Genomic DNA, 23,725 nt, shown 5'->3' with positions numbered 1-23,725 from the left:
AAAATAGCATTTATTTGTTTATTACATTTCTATGCCGCTCAATAGCTGAAGCTGTCTGGGTGGTTCACAGTCCTGGAAATAATCATTACAATCATTTATAATATGATGTTATTAGGTGTGGCTGTTGTTTTTTTAAAAAAAACACTCCACAGTTAATTGACTTTTTTGGGTAATGTCTCTAATGTTCTGCTATGTCTCTAATAAATGCTCTAAATACTTACCTGTTGTTTGAAAATATTTGAAAATATTTTATAAGGTCAATGACCAACCCTAGTCTCAACAATTCACATTCTGAGACATGCCACATAGACAAAATATATTGATAAATGTAGTATTAGGGTTTTGTTTTTTAATCTCAAAGTGTGGTCTAAGGCATTCTTCTACCAGTGAGTTTCAGAATAATCTTACAGCCTTGCATTTCAAATGAGAAACCAAGTAGGAAAGGGTGGTCTTCTTATTCAATTTAATTGTAGTGGTGAAAGAATATGCACACCATTGTTAAACATAACTCTGAAGAGCTGACTGTTTGAATTTACAAAAAAGAAACAGTAGGGACTGGCTACAATTTTTCCTTCCCCACCTTTAAAAACAAAAACAAATTATTTATACAGGGAATTGTAAGTACAGCATGCCTTTGCATATTGCTGGAACAACATTAGGCCATGGTGCTCTATCAGAGGCCCTTTCTAAACCTAAGAGTTATCCCAGGAAAATGCAGGGATCGTCCCTGCCTGCTCCTGGGATCCCCTGTGTGTCATTTGGATGCACAGGGATGATCCTGGGACGATCCCAGGGGGGAAAGGCATGTGTAGAAATGGCCAGAGTATCCACAAAGACAATGCTTGAAAGTTTCAGATGCTCTTAGGCGAACATTCTGATTTTAACATCAATGTCTTACCTGCAGTACCTGTGTATGGCTCACTGCTCCATTAATCTCATTTGAGAAGGATACCAGATGTTCAGGGAAAAATATCTGTTAAGTAAAAACAAAGTAATAGAAGGATTTAGAAGTGTCACAGATTTTAATTAGATACAGATCATATTTAGCTAAAATGCCTAGATTTGGTATCCTTTTCAGCCCCATTTGTAAGGCCTCTTTCATCTTGCCCGAAAATAAGGCCTTATTATAGCATCTTTGCTTACATGAGGGGTGGGCAACTTCAGGGATTCTGGCGGCCAGTTTCCCACCTGGACCACACACTTCCAGTCACAGAAAGAAAGAAAAACCGTGAAAAGAAGCTAAATTTGTGCTTAGTAAAATCCCATAGCAGTTTGCCACAAATTACAGTGGAAAATTGTTGTTGATTTTCTTTCCCCTCCCTACCCCCATTTTTGGGGGGCACTGGAAGGGCAGCAGGGCCCCCATGCACCCTAGCCCACCCCTGGGTTAAACCATACAAAAATTGCAAACAATGTGTCTCAGAAGGAAGTATTTAGATTCTGAACTACTTAAAGCAAAATCTTATGTTTTGACAGAAAAATGTCCTAGAACTCCCAGCATTCCCCAGCCAGCATGAAACAAGAAAATAGCAGCATGAAACAAAAAAAGGAAAAGAATCCAAATATCCTCACAGTTCTTTCATTTTCACTGTATATTGTTATAACTTATTAGCCACAGGGTAAACATTAATTTGGGCTGAACCTCAGTGCCTAGGATTATGGCCATATGTATCTGGGGGTGGACTGGATAATGTTAGGTTTTCTAACATTTCTAGGCATTGGCCTGGTTTTAACAAGATGTCGTATTGATGTGTATCCACCCTGAATATTGAGAATGAGATAAGTTAGTAAAATTAAATTAATACATAACCTCAGGGCTTTTGAAGAACTCACCTCAGGATTTTTGAAGAACTCATATTTGGCATAATTTTTCCTGAAATAAAACCTATTGCCTTCATCAATTCCCCATTTCGACTGGACCTCAATCACCATTTCATGGTCTTCTAATATTCTCTCTGTGAAATAAATGAAAAATATAAATCCTAGCTACTTTCTTAATGGACCTTCTGAGGAAAATTCAAGAATTTGCATCCACCACTCAATACAACAGAGCTGCGGCAGCAACAGTAGCAGCAGAACTTTTCAAAGGATTAGATGATGATAGTTTAACTGGGCAAACCTATTCAGGAGAAGAGGACGTTTTGAATCCACATGACTTTGAGGTCATGTACAAATTATCACCATCACTACCCAGGGCATGATTTAAAGTAATCTCTGGAAACAAAAGCGTTTTTTGCAGATCTTCACAGAATCATAGAATCGTGGAGTTGGAGGGGACAACAAAGATCATCTAATCCAGCCCTCTGCAATGGGTGGGAAAACCAGTTCAACCATCCATGAGAGGTGGCTATCCAGACTCTTCTTAAAAACCTCCAGAGATAGAGAACCCATAACCTCAGTAGGTAGACTGTTCCACTGTTGTACAGATCTTACCAGTAGGAAGTTTTTTCTTATACTTAAATGAAATCTAGGTAGCTTTAACTCAGTGGTTCACAAAGTGGGCAGTACTGCCCCCTTGGGGGCGGTGGGATTGCATAGGGGGGCATTAAGAGGCAATGGGGTGGCAGGGGGCACTAAGAGGCAAAGGGGCAGCAGGGGGGCGCTTGAGGTGGTCTTTTCCGAGAAGCGCCTCTCCAGAAGGTCTTAAGACCCAGGGACATTTTTATGGGAGAAGGTAGTATGGTCCCAAGTCATATAGAGGAAGAATCCACACATGTATTGATACCATTTAAGAAGAGTCCTTTTAAAGGTGAACTGAAATGTTTCAAAAGCACCAAAACGCTAATGAAGAGACATACCCTGCTTGGTGTGCCCTGCCACGCCGGCTGCAAAACAGAGGCATTCGCTCTCTTTTCCCTCCCTCCCTCGGGAAGTCTGCGGTGGGTGCTTCCCATTTAAAGGGGCCGGGGGCACTGGGCATGAGTTTGTGGAACCAAGGGGGCGGTTACCTGAAAAAGTTTGGGAACCACTGCTTTAACTTATACCCATTATTTCAGGTCCTACTTTCTGTGGCAATGGTAAATAGTTCTTGACCAACTTCCCTGTGGCACCCTTTTATGTACCTGAACACTACTAACATGTCTCCCTTCAGTCTTCTTTTCTCCAGACTGAACATCCCAAATTCTTTCAGCCTGTCCTCATAAGGCATGTCCTCAAGTCCCTGCATCATCATTGTTGCCCTCCTCTGAACCTGTTGTAACCTGTCAATGGAAATGTGGTTCCCAAAATACTCCAGGTGTAGACTCACTAGTGCCAAGTAGAGAGGAATAGGACTTCACGCTTCTTTGATACAATGCTTCTTCTAATGCAGCCCAGAACTCTGTTAGCCCTTCTAGCAGCTATCTTGCACTGCTGACTCATGTTCACCTTTCTGTCAACGACCACACCCAAATCCTTCTCTGATGTAGATTGCTTCCAAGCCATGAATCCCCCATGAATACCAGTCTGGGCCACTGGTTTTTACTCGTAATCTTTGTTTTCATAGATTTTAATTGGCAATCTTTTTGTTTATGGATTTTACTGAAACACATTTTTATGGATCCTTTTGAAACTGAATCCACTTTGCGTGGTTTTCAATCTTGCAGACTGCTTTGAGAGGGCTCCATCCTTAAAGATGGCCAAGAAACAATATTAGATAGCTAGGCAGACATGATGAAGCAACCCTGCTGCAGCTAAGCAAGTCTGGGGCTAGTCTGTGCATTGACGGGAAACTGCCTAGGAACCCTACATATACCTCCATGAGTTCCCTGTAAGAAAACCAGGCAACAAATAAATACGTATCAGAGCTGCTGCATCCCATGGCAAGCGATTCCCCTCCTGGCACACAATGTTTCAAAGTACATGGAGCTTGGGCATCGTGTGTCAGGTCTTCACACATCTGCTCCATGTTTCTACAGGCTGCTGGAGGCTTGAAACATGGTGATTCAGCTCCACATGATGAGTGCTTTCCAAGGATCCCTCTGCCCCCTTCATTTTAACTTACTAAGTTGGAACAGTGCAAATCCCTATGAATAGATCAACGTACCTTAGAATGGAAGCTTATGGTGTTATAAAATCTTTCCCCCAGATTTGGTCACTTTCTTCACCTAGCCCTTATGGCATCGTCTACCAATTGTTGTCCAAAAGGATAACACATACATACGTTCAGAATTATATGGACACACCTCCAAAGCAGTAAGGCAAAATCCAAAACTTGGCCAATGAAGATGGTCCCTATGGGTTTGTCAACTGAGCCAAAGTTTAATTCTAGCTCAGAGAAAGCTGTCACATACTCTGACTGTAATATTCAACTGAGTACTACAGGTCTACTGCTAATCCCTTCCCCACTGGACAAACCAAGGAAAACTTCCATAATGACAAGATTAAAAAATGATCAAATGCTTAGGTCTGTAGAGCACATTAGAGTGTATAGTTTTATTACTAATTAGTATTTATTGGTTATTTATTACATTTCTGATCTACCCAATAAACTATTGTTCTTTGGGTGGTTTTTTAATCATATTATTATTGTTGCTGTTGTGTAGTTTTATTTTTACATTTTATCATTGTTTTGATGGTACAATACTGTATGTTCACCACTTTGAAATGTTGTGGAAAGCGGTATATAAATCTGATATTGAGCCTGTTCAGTCGACACGCTAAGCCACAGTTAGGCTGCTAATCCTTTTGTAGCAAATGGTTAGTGAGCATGTTTAAATCGTGGTTATGTAGACACCATGGTTAGGAATAGTTCACATGACATGTAAAGCCATAAAGCTTAACTCAAAATGCTTAACCACTGTGGCTTGATGTGTTGTCTGAACAGGGTCGTTCTAGAAGATCTTGTGAAGCAGTGATTCAGAAAAGATAGCCCATCCAACACACTTAAGCTCAAATACATTCACACAAACAGATACTGAACCAGACCTATGAAGACCACTTTGATCCAAAAGATACTTTTAACTTTCATGGGAGTGGAGGGATTGAAAAACTCTAGTGAAAACTGTGTCGTGTCTCCAAATATGTTTCTTTTGCTAACTTTAAAGAAAGCTTTCAAACTGTTCTGACATTTAAGTGTGGTTACAAGGACGTCACTGTGACATTTATGGAAATGCCACCATTTGCAGGCTGGGAAGTTGGGAGATATATTTTTTTTAAAAAAAAATGTTTCATGACCCTCCTCCATAGAATATATTAACCCTTTAGCTGACTGCATTACTGATTACAGTTATCTAAACGAATAGTCGTAATTTAACAACATTTTGTAATCCAAGCTGATTTCTACAATGCTGTTTATTCCATCTAAAATAGTAGAGAGTAGCTTTTCATCCCATGAAAAACAAAAGCTACATCAAATTTATGAAGGTATTACAGCTTTTTTTGGTAATCCAACAGCTCAATATGCTTTTCAGCCATCATTCTAAACTAGCATACAAGGAACAGTGATAGAACACCAAAAAGAATTCAAAGGACAGACACCGAACCAGGTGCATAAAAATAATCACAGGCTCAGTTCAGACAAACTCCACCATGGAGTTTTTACACCACCATTGAGAAATGCGTTGCCTGGAGGGAAAACTGCATGCAACAGTGGAGGGTTGTTGTTTTTTTAGAAAACACTCCATGCTGAATACCCACACTGTGCAGAGGAGAGTTCCTGCACAGCCGTTATGTTGTGTAGAGGGCTCCATGGAGTTTCCCACTGGCTACTGAGTTCCCTGGCAAGAGCAGCAAAAGGAGGGAGTGCCGCTCTTGGAGAGGTGCAGGGATTTATTTATTTTGGTTTTGCAGCAATGGCTGATGGGATACCATCAGGAGGACTGGGGAAGGAGAGAGGGCAGAGGAACTGTCAATCAAACATCACATTGCCTTTTACTCAACTCCACGGGAGCCCACAGTCACACAACGGTGCAGTCAGAACATGTTGTGTGGTGAGTACCCCCTATAAACTCAACTGCTGAGTGGAGTTTTCCCACTGTGTAAAGAAACGTATTGTCTGAACTGAGCCACAGAATCATAGAATAATAGAGTTGGAAGGGGCCTATAAGGTCATCGAGTCCAACCCTATCACAGCCTTCCCTCCCCTCTAAATGTGTTTAACTGTAGCTCCCATCATTCCCAGCCCCTGGCCATGCTAGCTGGGGATTATGGAAGTTGCAGTCCAATACATGTGGAAGGCACTAGGTTGGAGGAGGCTGACTTATCAAATCAAACACATTCACTCTTCTAAGCTCTTGTTGTTGTTCCTGCAAGAGACTATAAAAAATGGGGATGTTATAATTGGTGGATACAGGTTTTCGGAAATCCTACTCCATGAAGCTGATTGGTGGGAGATCCAGGACAAATAAAAGGAAGTACTTCTTCACACAGTGCATAGTTAAATTATGGAACTCACTACCACAAGATGTAGTGATGGCTGCTACCAATTTGGATGGCTTTAAAAGGGGTTTGGATAAATTCCTGGAGGCAAAGACTATCAATGGCTACTAGCCCTGATGGTTGTGTGCTGTCTCCAGTATTCGAGGCAGTAAGCTTGTGTGCACCAGTTGCTGGGGAACATGGGTGGGAGGGTGCTGTTGCACCATGTCCTGCCTTGTTGGTCCCTGGCCGATGGCTGGTTGGCCACTGTGTGAACAGAGTGCTGGACTAGATGGACCCTTGGTCTGATCCAGCATCAGGGCACTTCTTATGTTGTTATATAATGGAATAGTTGGTAGAAGTTCTTAGGATTTCTGCTTCTAGAACAAAGCCCAAGAGGTATAGTCCAGACATTGTTTGAAAGTGGCCCCCTCCCCCCATTCCAGACACAAAATTCTAGTAACAATTTCGACAACCTGTTCTTCTGCCTGACAGACATTATAGTTAGGAATATCCTCCCCTCACACCCAACACGTATCACATCCTATTCAGCTGTTTCTTTCATACATTGCTTTGGGGCCCTCCTCTGAGTGCCACATCCAAGAGAGGCTCAGAAGGTGGCAACAAGGGATAGACCTTTTCAGTGGTGGCCCCCTGATTACGGTAACATATGCCCACTGAGGCCCGCCGGGTTCCAGCACTATGATCGTTTCTGGCACAAGGTTAAGATTGTCCTCTACTCCTAGGCCTTTAATGGCATATGACGGACATTTATGCCAGCTGTCTGAACAGGTCTAGCATTTCACTAAAATTGTTTTTAGCTGTTTAATTGTTTTAAAATTTTGCATATTTAAATTTTTATGCTGAATTTTATCTTGAGCTTCAGCTATTGGGGTGGTATAGAAATGAAATAATAATAAATAATAATTTTTTTTGTTCTTGCCTTGGTGGTTCTGGACAAGGAGAGAATTATAGAGTTGGAAGGGACCCTGAAGATCATCTAGGGCAAGCCAACCCTCTTGTTCAATGGAGGATGGAGCTATAGCATCCCTGTTGGATGGTCTTAAGTATCTCCAGCAAAGGCATTCCTGCCACTTTCTTAGGCAATGTGCCCTATTTCAGAATACAATAGGCTGTTAGAGGTTCAAGCAGAGCATTCCATCCTCACCCCTGTCCCAATTCCCCCTTTTTTCTTTCTTTTCCAACCAGCACTTAATAATCCATAGCTACTAAGCATGCTCAGTACTCAGTACCTCTTCTTTATTTCTCTGTGTCTGTTGGCGCTGATCACCCGAGTTCACTATTACAGGGAATGATAATGCCCACTCCTGGAGCAGCCAACTTAAGTTTACCATTTTTGCTTTGAATTGGAGGAGGAGGAGGAGGAGGAGGAGGAGGAGAAAAAGAAGAAGAAGAAGAAGAAGAAGAAGAAGAAGAAGAAGAAGAAGAAGAAGAAGAAGAAGAAGAAGAAGAAGAAGAAGAAGAAAGAAGCCAGCCAAATAGTGAGCTAAGAAAATCAAGGAGTTACTGAAATGATCCACTTCCTAAAAGTTAGGATCTGTGAGAAGCAACAGTGACCCCCAGTGGACATTTCAAAGTCCCACACATCCATGCTTTAAACAAGCCTTAATATGCATCCTGCAGTTTAAAAGCTGTCACTACCGTATGTAATAAAAGTATTTATATATAAATATCCTTGAGCATTTGCTGTACTGCGCAAATTTAATCTGGTAAAGACAGACTTTCTGTGATGTATCCTCACCTACAGAAGCGACTTGTACTAGGCAGTGGACTTTTTTCAGGGCCTACCAGCAATAGAAGCAGCAGCACTGGCATATCAATGCCCATAGAGCTTTCCACAGGCGAGGTCAGCAGAAAATTTGCCCCATATCTGCTAGAGTTTCTTCTCTGCCAGTGAAGAGCATTTCCAGCTCTTCCTAAACTCCCTCCGACAGGTGTCCAAGGAGGTTAGGATGGCTCTCTAAGGAGGGAACACTCTCTTCTTTCTTTTTTTTTGAAACAACAAAAAGTGTCTAATTCTAGAACTAAAATGATTAACAATGGGAATAATTTTAAAAGAGTGATGTTGGGCCCATTACAGATGCACAAATTAGTGTCTTTAAAGCAGCTGGCACAGTATTACAAAGCCCCTGCCCAGAGAAGAGAGTGATGTTCTAATAATTAACGTTGTGTGTAAACACTTAACACACACATTCATTATGAAAGCCGACGTGTGATTATTGTTGAAAATAAAAACACCATATTCAATTTACTATGATTCATAGGTTCAGACCTCTCTTCTTTTGGAACAGCTGTGCTGTGTTAGTAAAAGAATTTGGAACTGAATTTTTTATTCCTAAACTAGTAAAAAAACAAGAACATTTCCCACTATTTCCTACTGGAGAAAAACCATATTTATTTAATGAGATCCACACAAGAAAAATAGGAAATAAACACGATTGCGCCATCTTCTGTATTGTTCACTATATCAGGATCTTAGAGAGAGACTCCATGTGAGTCTGCTTGGACTTTGGGGAGGGTAAGGGTGACAGATCCTGGCAAATTATTTATTTCCCAGTTGATGCTAATAAGACAGCTTGGCAAGCTGCAGAAACTGGGAAAAAATCAGGTATGTCAAGTCTATTGCTATACCTGCCAAGGTGATCACTTGGCACAGGAAATATCATATTGAGTGTGAGGCTAAGGTTTTTAGGCTGCAATCCTATGCATGTTTAGACAGGAAAAAAAGTCCTACAACTTCCAGCATTCCCCAGATGGAGATTTCCAATGCTCTTTCACCCAAAGACAACTAACCCTGAGCTACCTGTGGATTTTTTACCCTGCTTTGGAGCACTGTGCAGTCCTTCACATCCAAGTCTTTTCTCAGCCCTGTGGCGACTACTATGGAACAATGGTTGCAGGACATCAGAGCTGGACAAGAGGTTGAGATCTCAAATATGCAATCACTTTCAACAGAATCACGGCATTTCAGGGAACTTGACTAAAAAGCCCCCACCCCCGTGTCAATGGGTTCATCATTACAGCAAAACACCATGATACCATGAAGAGTCTCACCAGCATATCTACCTCCAGCAAAGAAAAACACACCTGCATTAATAGTATAAAGGTGTGATCCTATGCTGGCTTTATACCATAGCTAGCTGGAGAGTACTGGGCATTGTAGCACTTTATTCTGTCTAAGTATGCGTAGGATTGCACCCTTAATCTATAAAACACAGGGGTTCTGCAAGAACATGTATTCCATTCCAAGTCCACTTAGAAAAGAGCTTTCAGTATATCGGCTCCCTCTCTGTTGATGTCAGGCAGGCACCAACATCATTTTGCTTTTGGCACTTGCTAAAGACATTTTTATTTAAGCCAGCCTCCCCTCATTGACCAACCAGAGTTTCATTGACATAATCAGATTTTCAATATTTTAATTCTGTATTTTGATTCTTTTTTCTTTCTTTTCATATTCACCGCCTGGAAATTTGTTATATATAGAACAGCATATATATCCTGCAAATAAATAAATAAGGAAATAATGCAAATTAAACCATAGCATTGTACTGAAGAAGCATTATTCATCATGGATTTGTTGTGCTAAACCTCACTTGGATGTTATTTCTTTTTGTGTGTGTGATGACTTTTGGCCTCAGCAAATAAAATGAACTTACTTGAAGAAAATAAATTTTTCCTTCTGTATACTATGTTGACTAAGGTGACCATATGAAAAGGAGGACAGGGCTCCTGTATCTTTAACAGTTGCATAGAAAAGGGGGATTTCAGCAGGTGTCATTTGTATATATGAAGAACCTGGTGAAATTCCCTCTTCATCACAACAGTTAAAGCTGCAGGAGCTATACTAGAGTGACCAGATTTAAAAGAGGGCAGGGCTCCTGCAGCTTTAACTGCTGTGATGAAGAGGGAATTTCCCCAGATTCCCCATATCTACAAATGGCACCTGCTGAAATTTCCTTTTCAATACAACTGTTACAGATACAGGAGCCCTGTCCTCCTTTTCATATGGTCACCCTAATATTGACAGAAAAGGCTACATATTTGGTTCAACTGTAACTGGCTTAATATGGTTTACTTACGAGTAAGCCGTACTTATCTCACAGACTACTGATAGTCTCATCTATCCCCAGAAACATAACATTCTCAGGTGCCTGACAGCCAAAGTAAAGGAGTATAGACTCCAGGATGGGTTTCATTTTGTTTCAAAAGAGTTTTCTTAGGCAATTCAGGCAAAAATATACTTCTGGCGGGAAGAAGTACAGAAAGCATGAACTGATATAAAACCTATTATATAACTGATATAAAATTCCACTCGCTATGGCCACACAACAGTAGACCGTCTACGCTAAAATTTGGAGCTTTCAATTACAACCAAGGGTGTAGTGGTAATTTTTTGAAGTGCAGGTAGTTATCGCGACTACCTGCATGGCTGATAGGCGCATGCTCGGGGTTGTAGGGATTTTTTTCTGTCTAAACATGCATAAGATTGCACCTTAAATGTGTTATTTCAAGTTGTTCTTTCAAAACCTAGATTACATGGGTCAGATCTACACTACTGCTTTATAGTGATTGAAGTGCACTGATAACTGTTGGGGCACATTACACATTCCATATACCACTTTCATAGTGTTATTTTCTGCTTTTTATTCCACATGATCCAAAACACCACAACAAATGTGTTGGCCAGATCTACACTACTGCTTTAAAGCACTTTTAAGTGCTTTATAACAGTTTTGAAAACGGTATATGGAGTGTGTCCTAGGCCCCAACAGTTGTCAAAACTGTTATAAAGCGCTTTAAAGAAGTAGTGTAGATCCTGCCCTACAAGGTATAAATGTGCAAAAGGGATATAGCAGCATCATGATGAGATCATAGTGATATGGTGCAAGGTGTAGGTTCGGCCTAGGTTTTGAAAGTGTCTGCAATAAATGAAAGCACTGAACACCCATATTAGATTTGAGGCTTACAGTACACCTAAATCTGTATTTATCACACTGTGCATAAACGAGTATAAGCAGCAGTTCCCATATGCCTAGACAAGCATTACTAATGTAGCACAAGCTTTAAAAGTTCCCCGGGCTTTCAAGCTTATTTCTTAATTCCACACAGCTTCAGAACTTTGCAGTTAGCACAGGCTTTTAGGAGTTCAACAGCTATAGCTCTGAATTCCACTATTGCGTTAGTGGACTTTAAATCAAATCGCACCAGGATAATTTATGACCCTGTAAGAGGATGCTGACAAGTCTCCTTCAGCAGAACAAAATGTAATTTAGAAGACAGACATCTACTATCTGTACAGAAATAGGCAGGTGGGTAACACTCCTCTAACTCCAGAACAGTTCAATAAGGCCCAGGCAGCAATATTCTTATTGGCTGTACTGGTGTTGACCTAAAGTCAAGATAAGCGAAACTATATTTAAATTATGGTAAATACTTTTTTTTTTCAAACATTGGATGAATTGCACAGCCCTATCCTATGGTCCACTCTGAAAGAAAGAAAAAGACGATAGAATTACATGCAAGGGTCTTTGCACCACACATAGCCCACGCATCACAAACCAGTGGTGCAGCAAGCAAGTAAAGTGAAAATGCATTCGGGAAGGCCTTGTACAAGTCAGACAGGAGCAGAATAGGATGCGTGGCAGCAGAACGAAGAAAAGAATTCGAATCTCATCACATCGACAGGACCAGAAAATCCTGCTCCCATCAGATGAGCAAGGCAGCTAACAAAACTCTAGAACAGGAGTGGGAAGCTTGTGGCCCTCCAGAAGTTGCTGGACTGCAACTCCCATCATTCCTAGCCAGCATAAACATGGTGAGGCATAATGGGAGTTGCAGTCCAACGATATCAGGAGGAGCACATGTTGCCCACCCCCTGTAGAACTAAGTAAAAAGAAAAAAACACCATATACCTAATGCTATGGGCTCCAGTGAAAATGGGCCCCACTAAGGCATCCTGTTATGATCAGGTGGGGCTCCTCCTCTTTCTCCTCCTCCTCAACACCATCAGCAGCTTCTGCTCTCCTAGTGCATTCGAAGCAGCAGCCCTCCACAGGCAATGGCAGACCCTCCCAAGCGGTTTCTATTTGGGGAAATTTCACTGAGATGCTCAGAGATAAAAATCCATGGGAAGCTTGGGATTATCAAGGGACAACTGGATTCACCAAGACAGCAACAGAGTAAATTCAGCCTTACTCTGGCTTTATATCAGGGCTGATTACGCTACAACTGCTGATGCCACACGTGCTGATGCAGCTGCAATGTTGCAACTGCTTTCCATGGACTTGAATGGAATCTTTTTAAAAAATAAGCCAATAAGCAAAAAAGGAGTTTCAGGCTAACAGAGCATTGAAGCAACCTTATAGCACACAAACTTTATGGCCATTTTTTATATCTTGCTTTCCTTACGGCTGCAAGATATCAGGCCCAGTTTAACTGAGGGCTGTAATAAGACGCAGCTACACCCCCTCCATCCTTTCCTTCCTCCTCTATTTGACCTAACTCTATCACCTGCCTTCTTTTCAGAACAACCTCCTAGCAACGGATGGCTACAACACCACCAAGCACACAGCAACATCCGCATCAAGCAGAGCCACCTTCCCCAACCTGGTGCCGTCCAGATGTTTTTAACCACATCTTCCAGTATTCCTGACCATTGTCCATGGTGGCTGGGGTTGATGGGAGTTGTAGTTCAAATCATCTGGAGAGCAACAAGTTGGAAAGGCTAAAGAAGAGGGTGGGAAAGTGAACTGAGCTTTCCATTTTTCAGAAATCTAGCCTCATTCCCATGCCTGTATTGGAAAAATATTTATTTATTTATTTATTACATTTTTATACCGCCCAATAGCTGAAACATAGCACTAAATATTTTTATTTTAATCTTTCTTTGTAAACCACTTAGATATATTTTTAAATATGGTAAGCAGTATATAAATCTATTATTATTATTATTATTATTATTATTATTATTATTATTATTATTTATTTCTCTTTCTCGCTCATGGCAGTTTTTCTAGAAAGACATGAATGGGCTTTACCAGGTCATGCTGTCTTTTACAGATTCAGGAATTTCCTGACAATTGAGCATGTTTTAATTATGACTGCTTTCTGGATGTTGGTATGGATGTATTTTGATAGGCTTAGTTTCTGAAGGTTTTCTGTATAGTTTTTTGATGTGATGCCGGTGACTGATGTGACTAACGGAATAATTGTAACCTTTCCTTGTTGCCATAGTTATTTGACTTCCATGGCCAGTAGCGTATATTTTTCTCTTTTTCCTGTTCCTTTTCTACAACATTTTTGTCATTAGGTATTGCTATGTCAATGAGGTGCGTATGTTTTCTTTTTTTGTCTATGACCGTTATGCAGCTGCAAGGTATTGTCTTGTCCTGAATTGTTCTGTCCCAGTATATTTTATGGTATGATAACAATGATGATGATGATGAACAATACATCAGTAGCACTAGAAAGCTTCTGTGGGAAGGGAACATATATGTACATGAGAGAGCAAGGTGAGGAACAAAAAAGTCTCTCTGAAACTTGTTACTTGTTTTATCTACAAAAGGAATTTATAAATGCCTATAAATGTCAATTTTGGCTCCTAAATTTCAAGATCAACTCTATAAATCTTAGCGTTAGGTCTAGTCAAGAGTAGGGGTGTCAGAGAAATGTGCAACTGATTCAAATGAGTTCAAATTCCTATGAATCCAATCTGCAAATTCCACAGTGGACCAGCTTTTTCCAAGCCACATGGATTCCACTGACTTGCAGACCCTTTTTACACTTTCCGAGAATTGTATGTAAATTTAGTCATACAGAAACATGAAGGAGGAGGAGGAGGTGGTGGTGGACCAAAAATGTGCATTTCCCCCCATAGGCTAAAACTTGAAATGTGGGTTTTGGGGAGAACTGCACTTTATTTTTTCCACTTCTTTGGGAGATTTGCACAAATTTGCATTAATTAAAGCACATTAGTTCATGCCCATCAGTTTATGCCACATGAAATGTGGCCCATGGTGGGGACCCAGGGGGTGAAAATGCCCCTCATACCTCTGGACCTCCTGTTGCATAGTATTGCAACCTGAGGGATGGAGGTATCTCCCTTCACAGTAAAGCTTACAAAACACATGAGTTTGATTAGGGTCATTGTTGAGTTTTCAGAAGTAATACTTACCTAACCCTAAGCATGTGAGATGTTCAAATAGCGTCCAGCTGTGATCATCGACATAATGGTTCTTTAGTATTAGCAATTGGCACAGATCTCTGGCTGTTATATCACTTGGTACTTCCAGAGCTCTGCTAGTTTCATCCTCACTATATATTTTAATTACCTATGAAAAGGCAAAACGACACACCATTACATACATATACAAATATACATATAAACCACCCAAAGAGCTTTGGCTATGGGACAGTATATTATTATTATTATTATTATTATTATTATTATTATTATTATTATTAATAATAATAATAATAATAATAATAATAATACATATAAAACATTAAAATACTGGTTTCATTAGCAGGTAACATTGGTCCTGTTCAGACAACAGGCTAAGCCATGGTTAGGCCGCTAACTCTTTTGCAGCAAATGTTTAGTGAGTGTATCTGAACTGTGGTTATGTAGCCACCGTGGTTAGGAATGGTTCACATGACACACCAAGCCATAATGTTTACCTCAAAATGCTTAACTACTGTGGCTTAGAAAGTTGTTTGAACAGGGACATTGTTTCATGTCCCCAAAAAGAAACTCATCTCTAACAAAAATTGTTCTACATATGATATTCAATATAGTTACCTCAGATTTAATAACCATTTAATGCAGGGGCGGGACACCTCAAGGCCCAGGGGCTAAATCCAGGCCCTCTGGCGTGCCCAGAGGCTAAACCCTTCCCATGGCCCATCTGTATCTCCCCCAACTACAAATTGTTGAGTGATTTCCCATCTTTTGTGCATTCCACCCCCCCCCCCCTTTGGCCCCATTCCAAAACCAGAAATGCCTCTCCAAGGGTTAGTTACTGATAGTAGTAGCGTTAAACTACAATGTGCTGCTTCCCACTTTGGAAAGATAGCCAAACTGCTGGGGAAAGAAGGCTGTACTGCAGCCAACCGCGGGCTGGGCGCCCCCATTTCTCTGGTAAGTTGGGCCCCAGCTCGGGTTGCTCCAGTTGGCCTGATTTCCCCTGAGGTTTCTGGAATTCCCCGGTGAGTATGGTCAGCCTATTCAGTCCCCTACTCCTGCCCACAACCACTAGAATGCAGCCCCTGAGAACTTCTCCAAACGTGAATTTGGCTTTGGGCTGAAAGAGGTTCCCCAGCCTTGATCCAAAGACAACACTCTGGGGCTAAATCCAACAAGTACATAAATACATGGAAACAATTAGTTACAGCACTTCTAAAATTTTATATTTGGGACCACAGGTGTGAAAAGAGGTGATCTATTCAGGGTGGGGGAAAAGCTCAGGGTACCTTCTGCTTTGCGTGCAGAAGGTCCCAGGTTCAACCCCTGACATTTCCAGTTAAAGGCCACTAGATCGTAGGTGTTTGGAAAGACCTCTGCTGACACCCTAGAGAGCTGCTCCTAGTCAGACTAAATCAAGGTTAGCTAATGTGAGGCCCTCTGGATGTTGACTGCAACGGCCAACAGCCCTAGCCAGCATAGCCAATGGTGATGGGTGATGGGAGTTGCAGTCCATCTGGAGGGCCACATGTTCTCCATGCCTATACTAGATCATCCCAAGATGAATAGTACAAGGCAAAATCACATGGTTTAACTAGAGAGGTATAAAATTCTGAAGAGATGTTCTGGAACTGATGTCAGATAAACATTTGAGGGCCTGTTCCTTTGACAACTTTTTAAAACTTTGTTTCAATATTAGCAAAATGCCTGTCATGCTAAAGGGGTGCGACTGAGGAAAGGGCACAGAAGATTTTATACTAGAAGGAGAGGTACAATCAGTGGAGACTGGTGGCTCTGATGTCAGTGGGGCGGTGAATCAGCTCTGGGTTTCAGTCAGAGCTCTAAAGGAGCTCTTCTGACAAACCAAGAGTGGATTTACAACCCCCCTTGACATTGGAGCCACCAGCCTCCAATGGGTACAATGCATGTTCCTGCACATTCCATTCTGCTTCAGTACAGAATTATCTGCATAGCACAGTGTTACACCATGCTATGCAAAGTTTTAAGAGCTAGATTACAATACGCTTCTATCTGTCCCCAGGCACCAGCAATGCATCTCAGTTGTGAAAATCACGTTCGCGTATTTATTACATGCGCCTCTTTAAAACGCTTCAAAGGGGGAGCCCTATCACCTATCACCCTATCTTTTAAGTATCTTAAATAGGAATGTCTCTAAAAACATTTTAGTTAACAGCGATCATATTTAAAGGGAGTGGGAAGCATGATAGAGAAGATGCAAAAGCTGAGCAAAATTTGCATGGATCAAAGCAGCCAAGAACTCACATATCTATGAAGTTTAAGTTCATAGGATATCATAGAAAAACTCAGAATTCATATTTACACATGGTTTATCAAAGTCGCTTGAATACTGCCTTCAAAAACAGTGTGTGTTTTATTAACAACAGTCGGTAAGCAATTCCTTATGTTCAGGTTCATCCTACATCACTCTTCAATATGCATCCACATAGAATCCAAACATCCACAGAGTAAAGATTTACTACTAGCGGAAATAACTGTTCAGTAGGCCGCCCAACATATATCAAGTCAAGATAGCAGCCTGAAGGTCAATTTGTGACCTACAGGAAGCCTAATTTATTTGAGACAGAATACTAGGACAAAGAAATGGACCAGCAGTTTTCTCAATGACAACAAACCTGATCCTACTCCCACTTCCAATGCAGAGACATTCGCCAAGAAAAGAGTATTACGAGCATGGGAAGCTGCTAGACCTGTCAATTTCCTTGGTTACAATATAAATGTTATTAAAGTACTTAGAAGAAGTGAGCAGTGGTGGGTGGGAGAACTCAAAGGGGAGAGAGACATTCTATTCAAATTCATCAAGCCCATGGAAGTACACACATACGGACCAAACGTCATGATTGTGCTGTTTGAGGGTGTATACACCTTTTCACAGATGGTGCTGCTCCTTCCACACAATCAATCCCCTACAAGATAGCTGTTGGTTCAGCTTCTCATAATAAACACCTCATCAAGCTCTGTGAAGGTCACCTAAAGTGTTGCCTTGGCAATAGGAGAGCAAAATATCTAAATAAGTACACACTGTTTTGTCTTTGGATAAAGAGGCCCCTACTTCAAAAAGGGCATGATACTGGAGGGGGGAGATTTACAAATCAAGTAACACAAGATAAAGTGAAAATATGCTAAGAAGCATGTGAATTACGAGGCTAACCTGAGCCCAGCATAGGGATCTGAGAAAGATTACAAAAGATCCTAGGACAGACCTCCCCAAGCTGGTGCCTTCCAGATGTTTTTGGACTACAACTGCCATCATCCACAACCACTGGCCAAAATATCTGGAGGGTGCCAGATTGGGGAGGTCATCTTGAGTCTGTCAAAAATTACTTTCAGGCATACGTATCAGATCACATTTTGCACACACGTATTTTGTGCAAATCAACCCCAATAACTGTAATGCAGTAAGAATTATAAATTTATTTATTTTATTATAAATGTATTATAAATGTATATTACAAAATTCTGCCTCACCCCAACCCAACATTAAGAGATGTACAATGTGATCCGAGGAGTTGCACGAATAGAGGATAGCCATACAATCATCCTGTTGTGCTTCTGTTTTTTCTTCCTTTCAGCCCACATCCAGTGGTTCAGCTCCTCTTTGCTTGTCATAGGAAAGCTGCTGGAAAATGTCACATCATCTACAAGCTCCTCTGTGATGGGATGATACTGGTCAGGATTTTGTGGTACACAATGCCAGCTCCAGGTTTTTTTGAAGGCCCTCAATGGGCCTCCCTCCCTCATTGAGTCTACCTTCTCACCACCATTTTCAGCAGCTGCTCTTGCTCTTCATTCAGTTTCTCATCATGGCTACCACTTACTTGCTGGGTAGTTAGGGAGCCATGGTGCAAGTAGGCAGTGGCATCTATTGCTCCTCATTCTCACCACCACCATTGTCTGGGGCAGAGAGAGAGAGAGGCAGGTGAACAAGCAGGTTGCCATGGTGAAAAAGATGAGCAACTCCAGGGGCCTCCTCACAGTGGGCCCACACTGATACATGGGCCCTCAGCAAGGCCTAGTCATGCCTACCCTTGATGCTGGCCCTACTGGTAGCATTACAGAAAGCACAAATTGCCTCATGCCGTAACCTAGGCCAGATCTACACCACTTTAAAAGCCTTTTGAAAATGGTATATGAAATGTGTTATGGGCCCTAACAGCTGTCAGTGCACTTCAATACCATTATAAAGCAGTAGTGTAGATGCTGCCCTATTTTAACAAGAAAAGTTTTCTGTATTGCACAGTGATATTTTACTAATCAGTAAAGTTCTTTAGCAGTACAACATTAGAGCAGGTCTAGATGGACATTGCTCTTCAGTTTTTCTGCGATTTTCGCTCAAAGTACGTGCAAATCTTCCTCATGGGTACAGAAATAGCTATCACAGGCCCCAGTGATGTTATCCCTGTCCTAGCTTCCTGCGGTCTTGTGTTCAGATTTCGCAATGACTGGGGGCTCCAGGAGTGTTGAGGCCCTTGCGCCTGAGAATTCCCTTAAGCTGCATCTAATATTCTTGGATACTCTTTGCAAAGTGGAAGTGGTGGTGGGCCCTCCGCCAATCTTGGGGATTCTAGCAAATGCCCAGCCTTGTCAACCTCAGGATAGAGCCCGCAATGATACTAACGATCTGTGAAGTTCTCAGCACTGCACAGCACTTTTGGAAACAATGTTCCAGGGCACGGCCTTGAGTCGTTTTACAAGAGCTTGAGTCATTTCCTTCCCACTGATTACAGTATTGCTTTAATGCAACCTTATTCAAGATAGCTCATCATTAATGAAGGCTGATTGATGCTATAGAAAGAACTTCAGAACGAAAAACAAGCCTCAAGGTTTTGTGAACAATTATGATTTTGAATTAGTAAACCCAGGGTAAGGCTATCAATGGCTACTAGTCATGATGGCTGCACATGAACTTCGTACCAGAGGTATTATTGCCTCCGAATACCAGTAACTGAGGAACACAAGAGGGAGGCTGCAATAGCACTCATGTCCTGATTGTGGGCTTCTCATTAAGTATCTGGTTTGCCACTGTGAGGAACAGAATGCTGGACTAGATGGATCCTTGGCCTAGTCCAGCACGACTCTTTTATGTTAATAGTAACATCTGGAAGGGCTGCCACCTTTTTAAACATTTGGCCTTAAACAGCTTAATGATTCAGCAGATGTATCTTTTTCCAGTATAGGGCTGCTGTAATGGGAGAAGCCACACCTCTTATGCAAGCTGTTGAAGGCCCAGATTTTATATGGGGTTCAGGGATGGAAACCCTACACCAGCCTCCTCATCTGGTGCCTCCAGATGTTTTAGACTACAACTCCCAGCATTCCTGACTATTAGCCATACTGGCTGAGGAAAATGGGAACTGAACGCCAAAACATCTGGAGGTCACCATGGGGGTGGGGGAACCTGCCCTACACCATGGAAAAGATCACAATATGACATCATTCAGGCTTCACTTTTAAATCTAGAGACACTTTATACACAAAAGTAATAATAAAATGCCACCTGTTTAAAGCTTTTGCTGGTTTATTTCTGCTCAACTTGAAACAATAAGATATACAAACATGCACAACTTTGATTATAAAGTATAGTATTATAGCAGCAATACGATTCATCAGCATTGGTCAATGTTACTGTTTTGAGCAAGAGAAGAAAAGACCTATTATCAAATTTACATGCAGTAAATAAAATCTGACTTATATAAACTCAATCAAAATACTAATTGTAAAAACCCATAACTATTCTTCTAAATGAAAACACGTAAGGAGTTAATCAAAGTCCTGAGCCAACACCATCAGATGCAGCTATTTGCTAATTTTAATGTCGAAATCATCTGGAGATTTCAGTGTTTTATGGAAAAAGGCTTGCCACAAACCTGACCTAGGGTGTAATCCTATGTACACTTTCCTGGGTGTAAGCACCACTGACCAAAATGGGACTTACTTCTGAGTAGACATATCTAGGTTTGTACTATTTTTAAAAAATCTGTAATGCTATACTGGGACTTATAGTGACTTCTTGTACAGGTATCCAAGTACAAAAATATACCTGGATACATATTTATTTTAATTATATATATTAAGAGATTTATACCTTGCTTTTCAAAAAGCTCCTACCTAGAGTGATGTATGTACTGTATAATTTGAAGGGTGAACACCAGGAAAGGTTGAGCCCCGTTATATATATTTTTTAAAAAAAAAGTATATGCAGCAATTTACACACAGTGTTCCATTCACAACTGAAGCACTGTGTATATCCTGTATTTGGGTTCTCTCTGTTCCCCAAACATAACCGTCCTAACCATATACACCTTCACTATGTCTCCCCCAACCCTCATTCACCTCATGCTCCAAAAAGCCACCTACCCGTTTTTGCAGAAATATTGGAGTAATCACAGGCAGGGTTACCCTTCGTCCGTACAAGCTCATTTCTGTTATTCACAGAAATTAGTTCAAAGGCTCTTCTCCGAGCTACTTGTAAAATAAAGATAATTCCTTGGAGGATTGGTTTTGCAGACATCCACTCCTTAATGAGAGTCGTTGCAAAGAGATGACTCGGACAGCAATAAAAGGCATGCTGTTTATATGCATCCACTCTTTCGGAACACCAATTAAGGATTACTTCCAGACAGGACGAACCAATGGCAGGCCAATCAGAATGCATGGGGAGGGCTCCACCTCTGTCCTTGAAAACAGATTCTGATATTTCTGTTTATTATATTTAAAGAACTAGGCTTAAACAAGTATTTAAATGGCTCAAAATCCTCTCTCCAAGTGCACCTTCGCCTCTCAAGCAGGGAGTTGCATCTTAAGTTTCCCCACCTTGAGGCAAATCAAATACTTTAGTGTGAAATGAAAGACACATGCACTTCATATTTAAACTATTGTGCAGCTCTTAGAAACAGCATGAATTGCAATTGAAAATCTAATCAAGACGTGCAATCCAAACCTGCCTTTGGATCAAACCAGAGCCAGATCTACACCAAGCAGTACATAACGCTTTGAAAATGGTTTGAAAACAGTATATAGAATGTGTCTGGGACTCCAACAGTTGTTAATACTATTATAAACCATTATGGCCCCGTTCAGACGACACGCTAAAGCTGTTTAACCACAAAATGGTTAATGGAATGCTTAACTATGGTTTACGGTGTTGTCTGACACACGTTTTCCCTAATCATCTGCCCCGTTAACCACGTTGTGGTTAGGCTCACTAACCATGGCTAAAAGTGTTGTCTGACACATGTCTGTGGTTAAGGGGCTGGGGTTAAGGCATAGAGCTTCCAGTACAGAGTTGCCTAACTAGGCGGGGCCATTCTAGCCAGCGGGCTCTATGACGTCTCTGGACTGCTGATTGATGGCTGCCATTAGTTTTTTTGGAGCGATTTTTGCTCTTTTTAGCACAGTAGAGCTTTTTAAAAACCCACTTGCAATTTCCCCATACAAAGCATGTTTCTCCTACCTCATTGACGCGCCATTACACCCCTCAGGTTCTAATAACTGTGGAGGCGCTGCCTGATGACGCCGCCAGCGCAATCATCCCAGAAAGCTTCTGCCTCCCCTGTGATGACTGTAGAAGTATAGCAGGCATAGCGATGCAGAAAGCAAAGGAACCACTCACTAAACGGGGGTGACGCATGCATGTAATTGCTGATTTCATTGGTGCCTGCTCTAAAATGATGGCCGTAACTACCAGGGCTCCTAGCGTTAGGGCTGCTGGGATACAGGGTGGATCAGTTGGAGGAATCAGGTGCTCCACTTTGTGGTTAGCGTGTGATTAAGGAAAACTTAACCACAAAAGGTTTCTGCATGTGGTCAACGTTAACCACAGCTGAACATGGTTAAGCTAACCACAAAGCCCAAGTGTTGTCTGAACCAGGCCTATAAAGTAGTAGGGTAGATCTTGCCCTGGATATATTCAAAAATAAAAGGGACACTTTTAAACACTGTTCACTTGGCTCTAGAGCAGTGGTTCCCAAACCTTTTCAGGTCACCACCCCCTTGGTTCCACAAACTCATGCCCAGCGCCCCCTACCCTACACTATAAAAATCATTATTCAGAATAGCGGTTTTCAACAACCTACCAAGGAAGATAATAACAATAAAATTCAAAACAGTAACAATTAATGGAATACTTTATTCAAAATCCAATTGGTTTGCCCCGCCACGCTGGCTGCTCTCTTTTCCCTCCCTCCCTCGGAAGCCTGGGGCGGGTGCTTTCCATTTAGAGAGGATTCTAGGAGTTGAAGGACTTTTTTCTGTCTAAACATGCATACAGTTGTGCCTTTAACTTATCATGTCATATTAGCATGAATACAGGAATCAAATAGGATTTCCTTCTTCAGTGGAACACACTTAGAAGTAAGCACCATTTTGTTATAGGAAAGGATAATGTATTTTAATTAAAATTTTAAAATAATCTGCCACCTGGTACAGAGTTTTCCTATTGAAAACCTGGCTGGGACTGAAGTAGAGGGGCACTAATTTTACTATACTTATTGTCTTTAAATATGGTTAAATATCCCACAGTTACCTTGCTATTCTATTTCTACAATTCATTTTCTCCTGTCTTTTCTTCACCCTCTCTTTGTTTTCAGGCTGAATCCCATGCACATTTACCTCAGAGTAAGTTCTATTGATCTCAGTGGGGCTTACTTCTGAGTAGATATACTTAGGATTGTGCTGCAGCTCTGTTTTTATGGTGACACAAGATACACACATACCATGTTTACCAAAAGAATGCTTGAAAAAAGGGGGTTGGACACCCTGAAATAAGCAAGGGCAGATAGGAATGGTTTCAGCAAGCATTCTGGAAAAAGGTGCTGCTGAATCTTCTTTAGCCAGGAAGGACCTGGGGAATTGCAATTCTCTCTCCCGCCCCCTTTTCTTTTCTCTCCCAATCCTGTTGTAGTCCAGATTTTTTGGGGGGTGGGAGCACACACAGAGACACACAGCATCTCTCTCTCTCCCCAACCCCCCTCCCCCCAATCCCCACAATAGCTTCTGGGCTGATTAGGACAGGAGGGCAGCAGCTCAGAGGGGAGATGGCCCCAACCTGCAACTCCTGATGGGGGGAGGGAGCCTGGTGATACCTTGCAGCAGCACAAGCAGTCCTGCTTTCCACCCAGCTGGCAGGCCGCTGCTCTGCCACCCGCC

At 41.5% G+C, this 23,725-nt stretch overlaps 1 protein-coding gene across 1 annotated transcript in view; it reads right to left on the bottom strand.

Annotated features, from left to right (window-relative positions):
• The window catches only part of GRB14 (growth factor receptor bound protein 14), a 35,241-nt gene extending 14,243 nt beyond the window's left edge, over positions 1-20,998 (bottom strand). The window contains exons 1-4 of the mRNA XM_063118616.1: positions 20,936-20,998; positions 14,531-14,687; positions 1,834-1,955; positions 899-973 (exon numbers count right to left, since the gene is read on the bottom strand). Coding sequence (XP_062974686.1) covers positions 899-973; positions 1,834-1,955; positions 14,531-14,687; positions 20,936-20,998 — 417 coding nt within the window. The remainder of the gene's footprint in view (positions 1-898; positions 974-1,833; positions 1,956-14,530; positions 14,688-20,935) is intronic.
• Positions 20,999-23,725: the final 2,727 nt, after the last annotated feature.

Source organism: Elgaria multicarinata, chromosome 2 (genome assembly GCF_023053635.1).
Source record: "Elgaria multicarinata webbii isolate HBS135686 ecotype San Diego chromosome 2, rElgMul1.1.pri, whole genome shotgun sequence".
NCBI classification, from domain to species: domain Eukaryota; kingdom Metazoa; phylum Chordata; class Lepidosauria; order Squamata; family Anguidae; genus Elgaria; species Elgaria multicarinata.
This window is presented reverse-complemented; position numbering and strand designations above follow the sequence as displayed.